Source organism: Parasteatoda tepidariorum, chromosome 7, assembly GCF_043381705.1.
Source record: "Parasteatoda tepidariorum isolate YZ-2023 chromosome 7, CAS_Ptep_4.0, whole genome shotgun sequence".
Lineage (NCBI taxonomy): Eukaryota > Metazoa > Arthropoda > Arachnida > Araneae > Theridiidae > Parasteatoda > Parasteatoda tepidariorum.
In genome coordinates, this window is record NC_092210.1 from 48,492,249 (window position 1) to 48,499,851 (window position 7,603).

Sequence of the window (7,603 nt, forward strand, 5' to 3'; positions counted from 1 at the left end):
AATTGAAGCTTTTTATGTTACATATATAAATAACTAATATATAACTTTTACACAAAATTTTTTCAAGATTCATTAAATCACATTTAAATAGCAATAATCATTGAACTCTAAAAACTTTCCTTTCATTCCAATTACTTGTTTTATTTTAACAGTCCTCACTGAATGCTATGAATCTTTCTAAATTATTTAAACTTCTTGAAATGTTTTATTTTTTAAAATTAATTTTTAATAAGAAGTATTTCAGGTATTTATCAAATTATAAAGAATAAAAAAGTACCAGGAAATTGAAAAGAAGGAAAAAAACCACAGTACAAAGAAGTATATTTTCATATAAAAGGAAAAATACTTCAGATGTATAGGAGACTTTCTAAACAAAGTAAAAATAAAAATTAAGATCATACCTTCACCAGAAATAATGCATATTAGCGATAGAGGAGGTACTTTTCCACCAGAAAATGTTACAATCAATTCTTTGGCACCATTTTCTCTATCAAAAACAGCTTTAGTTGGTGACATTGACAAATATTCAGCTGCATAAATAAGGAAAGAAAATTCAACAACAAAATTTTTTGCTTTTAAGAAACATAAATATAACGGTAATACTTTATTTTAGAAACATACACACATAAATAAAAAATTAATTAAGCTACAAATTCTCAAATTAGACAGGAAAAATAATGCCAATAAAAAGAAGACTAACCTTTATCATAAACCAAGAGTTCAGCTCCTTCAACAAAATCTTCTACAGGAGGATCTGTAACACTGACTTTGATACCAATTTTATAAGAACCTTAATTTAAAAATAATATTTTGTTAAAAACATAGTAATATATATTTTTGACATGATATAATTCATATAAATTATGCTTTAATTATACTTATTTCATATAAGTTAACCCAAGTTGGATAGCAGCATGTTTGAATGTCGAAAACAAATTCAAGATATTTATTCAGTTTTCGATTAGTCGTATTTTTGTTAGACTCAAAGTATTTTTAACTTCTGATGATGCTTTAAGTTATTGAAGTCTCAATGTAATTACTACAACTACTTTATTACAAGTAGTTAACTATAACTACTTGTTTTGAAATGTAGTGACTACTTTTAGGACAGGACTTTTTCTGGAGAACTTAATTTTTTACACCTAAGTTCAAAATAGTTTTGAAAAAAAAATTTAGCTTATTTAAACATGAGGAATTATTAAGACATATTTATTCATGTTTACATGAGTCAGTTTGTTATTCTAAACTATTTTTTAATAATTTATTCTAGCTTTGAATTGTGATGGCCTCATAAATCAAAGTATCTGCTATTTTCTGTATTAATATAAGTTGAAAAAATGATTGTGGAGGAGAAATTAAACTACACTTATGATCATGATTACAAAATTTGCAGAAAACAATGAAACAAACAACTACTGCCAACAATTATGAAAAAACTTTCTGCTCTGTAGCATCCGTTGTACCTAATTAAGGCTCGGCAACCCCATTTGCATTCTCATTGTCTCCATCTATGGATTGGGGCAGACGTGTACCATTCAGATTAGAAAAATTCATTGTATTTGAACCTTGTTTCGTTACAAAACTAACATTAAATGTAGTTGCTAGGAAGTTACAAACTACTGTTTTTATGTATCAAACTACTTAACTTTTTTTAAAAAGTAGTATACTACACTACAAAAATAAAAGTAGTCACTATGTACAATAGTTTCATTGTTTGTAACATGCTACATCTGACCAATTATATATCAATAATATCCTTATTTTATATTACTTTCATTATATATATCTTCTGTATTAAAAACATTACAATAAACAGGGTGCTCAAAAAGTTTAGAAATGGTCAAATGTCTCAAAAATTTAAAAATACATATAGGAAAATAAAGAAATAATCTAAAAAAACTGAACATTACTTGATAAAAAAAACTTCATCCGCTTCAAAAATATACAGATTGGAAATAATAGTCGATATGTTTCAAACGCTCAAACATAGACACCCATTTGCAAGACTTGCCAGAACAAATTTTCAAAACTCTTGTTTCTTCTCATTCATGCCAGGACACGTCTTGTAAATAGGCGTATATTTTTAAGCGTTTGAAACACGTCGACTGTTATTTCAATTCTGTATATTTTTTAAGTAAATGAAGTTTTTTAATCAAGCAACAAGTAGGAAATATTTTCAAATGATGCATTTGATGATACCAAACTTGAACTCCCTAACTTACTCCTGGGTTGTGAGAAGGGCAACTTTAATACCTTAAATGGGAACTCAAATTTTTAATGCAGATTTGGCTTTTCCAGAAAAATAATCTAGATAGCAGATTTTCACATTTTGTTTGCAGATGGTGCTTTAATCGTAAGACGAAAATGATATAAATTAGATATATATCTTGAGAAATGCAAATCAGAGTGAAAAAATAAAAATAGCCATAATTTATATTTTGAGAAACCTAACTAATGACAAAATCAATCACACTCCATCATCTTAACTGATGGGACTCTCAATAGATTGGGAAAGTTTTGCGTCATTATCAATCATCTATTTGAGACAGAGTTCCACCAAATCTATAACTGAGTTCAAAGTACATTTCTTCAAGCTAAATATAACGAATTTAAATTGGTTAACTCCAAAATGGTCTGAACGTTAAATAATTTTTCTTATAGTAAGGTTGCTTTAAAAAGTGAAAACAAATATAAAATTAATGAAAACATCTTGTGGGGGTGGAGTTATCGACCATGCCAACCGTCATCTATCAAAGGGTACCTCGTGATTGAATCAAGTTAGCATGTCTTATATACCAGTGAATTGATGTTTAATATTTGTAGTGATAGTTACGCTACAATCTATTCAAATTTATACGAGAGAGGTTTTTAGTTTTGGTTTCTACAGAACACCTTTAAATAGATTGAGCTAGTTTTGAAATCAAATAATTCATTTATATTAATGTCACAGATAAAATTTCAACAAAAATGATATTTACCAAGTTTTAACCTAACTGGACAAGTTGCATGAGTTCCATTATGGGATGCATTGATTTCAGTTCTGTTTCCATCTTCATCATCTATTTGTTCTACTAAAACGCACTTGATATTACTATTTGTCGCTCGCCCAAAAGCTCCCTCAATGGCAATCTTAAACATAAAGTGACAAAATTTGAAAAATAAACTGTATGCATACAATAACTTAAACAAAGGACATAGTCATTTATTTGTTGAATTTCAGATCCTCGCCAGATGCACACAAACAAAAACACTCTTAATTATTATACAAAAAAATTTTTAATATTAGGTAATTGAATTTTTGCTTTTTAAAAGGTAGTAGTATTATTCATTTCTAAAGTAATTTAAACCATTTTTTAAAAATTATTATACAAAAACATTTGACATGTATAATATATTCCATTCTCATTAAGAGTAAATAACTAAGTTTAGTTTCACAGTTAAGGAGAACGGAATAAATTGTAAATAAGGAAATTAATAATTTCCCTTTTTTTAAAAATTATTATATAAAAAATTTGACAATTGATTGTATAAATTGAAAATAAGGAGAACATTAATTACTTAAAGAATTGATTCTGTCTGTATTTTTTTTTACATAAATCTATATTAAAGTCATAAAGTTCAAAATACATCCATTTCATCTTAATATTTTAATCATAGGTTCCGCGGCTCACATTTTTTTTTAATGTACTCCAAACAAAACAAAAAATCTATGTTAGAAAAATGACTTTTTAAATATTAACTAGAAAAGAATGTTGAAATATCTAGAACAGTAGATGGTAAGATAAAACACTTCATTTAATCAGTCAGATATTAATGATTAATTAACTTCTCTTTTACTGGCTGTACTAGTAAGAAAATTTTTAAGTTTTAGATTATTTCAGTCAAAATTGTGCAATGGATTAGGGATCTAAAAGGCAGAAAAACTTTCTTTTAAGGGAATGTACGTAACTTTGAATTTTTAGTTGACTAAAATTGTCTTTTTAACACTTAAAATTAAGCTTAAATTCCACATTTTTGAGATATAATATATATAAACATAATCAAGAAATCCTTATCTCATTTTAAAATAAATTATAATTCGAATAATGCAAAGTGAATTGCCATTGAATAGCAAAGTTTAATTTTTTTAAATCAAAAATGTTGAATTTATATCAAAATATATCTATAGAGATATCAGATTATCCAATTATCCTAAATTTTCAATGCCTATTTTCAAAATCAAAATTAACGGATATTCTGAAATTTTTGAATTCGTTTCATATATTAATTAGCTTTTTATTTAAAAAGTGAATATTTGGATACCTATTTTTAATAAACACAAATACAAACAATATATTTCAGTTGCTTGTAAAACAAAACTCCAGTAAGACACAGAAAACAGACAATATATAATTTCAAATTTTAATAGTACCATAATAAATTGTACAAGATTTTAGCACAAGTTAAATCACTACAGATAGTACTCAAACATTGATGTAGTATAGTTTCTGGAAAAAAAACAGCAACACAGATCAGAATAAACGTTACACAAGAGTTATTATTAACCTAGAGTAATTAAAGAATTAACACATATTTAAATGTATGAGGTGAATTTGAAATAATTCAACATTTTAAAGAAAGTAAAAATATTGAAAGAAAATTTCGAAGCACACAATTAGTTATACTACTCTATTGTTTTAACTAGAGAAGCATTCCAAACTAGTTAATTTGAAACTGAACATTTGAAACATTTTTAAACATCCACATATCAAAAATGAAATAAGTGAGACGTTTTTTTTCTTTTTTGAGTTTCTAATAACCCTTTAGGACATTATAACACCGATTCTTTTCTTCGTAACTTCTGATTCTTGCCGGTTTGTCTGTACTCTGATCTTTGTCTTAAATATTCTTCTGTACACTCTTTTTTTAATCCTTCATCATTATACCACCGTTCTAAGCAAGCATTAAGAGCCTTGGTTTCTGCTTTACACTTCCAAGTCATCAAGTATGAGGCTTCTTTACAACATTTAGAAAAAACTTCACCCTCTGCTACACATTTTTCTTTCTTCGCCTTTTCTCGTATCTTTGTAGGAATCATTATTTCTCTTTCCACTTTCCGTAATGACGTATCATCAGGATCACCAAGACCATGAGGTCCACCACCCATTTGAGGAGGCAACATAATTATTTTATAAGAAATATCTAATTTTGAAATTCAAAATTAAATTACGCAACTCACGAAATCAAAATAAACAAGACGATACTACAGCGGATTACGGTTACGTCTGCTCAAGGAGAGGATCGATGAAAGTAACTCAGAGTGGAGAATATCGATTTTTATAAACTGAGAGAGACAGCGCTATTCTTACTGACAAAAAATAAAGAACCGCACGCATATGTTACAGAACGCAAAAGCAAGATATACTTTTGAAATGCATGATATGTACAAAAGATAGCATAAATATACAATATAATTTAAATAATTAATTCCTTAATCTGCTGGGACAAAATTTAATGATCTATGCTCGTAAGAATGCACAGTTGGAGCTCCAAATTCTCGATTTATTCAACAAAAGGAACAGACTTTTTTCGCTGCATCCAATTCGTGTATGCGATTGTACGCGCAAGCGTGAGGAAAAGAATTTATACCGTTCGCTGCATCTTCGATCGCTTGTGGGAGAAAAGTTTTCGCTGAAATTATATTTCATTTATCAGAATTTTCATATTTCCTTGATGTCGGTCGGAGGTGCGACTTTCGCATTCAGTGAGAATGCTCCCTTAAACATCAATGGCAGGATCAATGTGTCGATGGGTTACCATTTTAACCAGCCTGCGAATGGACCGAGGATGTGCGGTATCGAGTTTTGCTAAACAATTCTATCTTAAAGTACTCGACTTCACACAGATTGTTGGGTTTTTTTATTATTGTTTTTACAGAAGCGCGGGAGTCATTCTGTCTGTTGCCACTCACATTAAGTTTGTCAACTCCGTCATGTTTTCGTTATTTTATTTTGTATTACATTAACTTTTGCTAGTGGTAAAATTGCTCTTTCCAGACTTCCGGGTTACTGCTTCCGATATATTTTTACGCCGCAGATTGAAAAAACGCGCCATCATATTATTGCATCATATCTTTTGCAGTATTTCACATGTACCGAGTTCTTTCTTTCAGCCTTTAAACTTCAGTATTATCATATTAATATTATAATCATTAGAATATTTTCTAATTAGGCTAACTTAAAAAGATATTTTTAAAGATATTTTTGGCGACATTTTATTCAAATGTAGCCAAATAGAGGATAAAATACAAAACATGGCAAACCTTAAGAATTATTCACAATGAGATATTAACTTTCCAAAATTTTTTTCGGCCTTACGACCTCTGAGAATCAATACATTTCAGAAAGCTCTTATGAATGGTACAATTATGTTTAGGTTTGAACCAAAATTACAATAGCAAAACTGCATGGAATATTAGGCTTGTTCACACATCGCCTCGTAGTCATAACATAAGCAGAGGGATACACCGGAAATTTTCTAAATTTCTTCCGGTTTCAGGACGCTTGTTATTGTTTACATTAGATCACCCATCCATAAGTTCAAATGTATAAACGCAAGAGATAATTAACATTATCTTTTGCGTTTATGAAACTGGCAATTATTTTTTATGTTCTATTTATGTTTATAATATTAAGTTAAAGAACTTACGATACGTTTGTGCTTAAAAAAACTCTATACGATTTTCTTCTTAAGGATGTACGATTTTGCCTCCAACATACATGTAAATAATATATTTCGTAAATAGTCTTAATATTCTGAGTGTTGTATTGTAAAATAAAGTAATTTAGAACAAAAGAATCTCGAATCATAATAAAGTGGCGCCCGCGACAGGACATTGTACTCTGCATTTCGATGTGAAATATGTGTTGTTATGTATTATTTCAGTACATATTAAATAAATGAGCAGGATCTAGCATCTCGCAAACACATTTAATAACAACTTAACGAGATACACAAACACAAACTGAAACTAAACAGTTAGTACACAGTTACAGTTAATCTGGCTGATGCCACATCTCCCCCTTTTAAAGATTTGGTCTTAGTCTATTCGGAGCTTTCACAATTCTTCCAGAGCGAGTCACAACAGTTTTTGAAGATACATCCTTCTTCTGAGTTAACACTGTAGGATCTGGATCCGTTATTTCTGGTAAGCTCCTTCTGTTATCTCTTTCTGAAAGAGCTTCCTCTAAATCATCGTTTAGCGGTGGAATCTGTAGTTTAGATCCTGGAATCAAATGTTTCCTATTCCGTCGAAGCACTTGTTTGCCTTCTTTAACAAAGTATGACCTTGGTGATTCAGCTTTTCTCTGTACAGTTCCAACAGCCTTCCTATCAGTTATCCATACCTTGTCACCCGGATGTATTGGTTTCAATTCATGAGCATTGTGCCTCCGATCATAATCCTTTTTCTGTCTTTCTATTCTTTTCTCTTCTTTTTCTTCCAATATCTCCTTCTCTATTAGCTTTGGTTGAAGTAGTGAAATTGCTAAAGGTAAGGTTGACTGTAGTCGACGCCCCATCAACAATTCAGCAGGACTGTAGCCGTTCTTTAAAGGTGTTGTCC

The 7,603-nt window shown here is 29.5% G+C and overlaps 1 protein-coding gene across 1 annotated transcript in view; it reads right to left on the bottom strand.

Annotated features, from left to right (window-relative positions):
- The window catches only part of LOC107437428 (uncharacterized), a gene marked incomplete in the record, with an annotated part of 88,316 nt that overhangs the window by 34,795 nt on the left and 45,918 nt on the right, over positions 1-7,603 (bottom strand). The window contains 3 exon segments of the mRNA XM_071183391.1: positions 402-530; positions 701-790; positions 2,979-3,129. Coding sequence (XP_071039492.1) covers positions 402-530; positions 701-790; positions 2,979-3,129 — 370 coding nt within the window.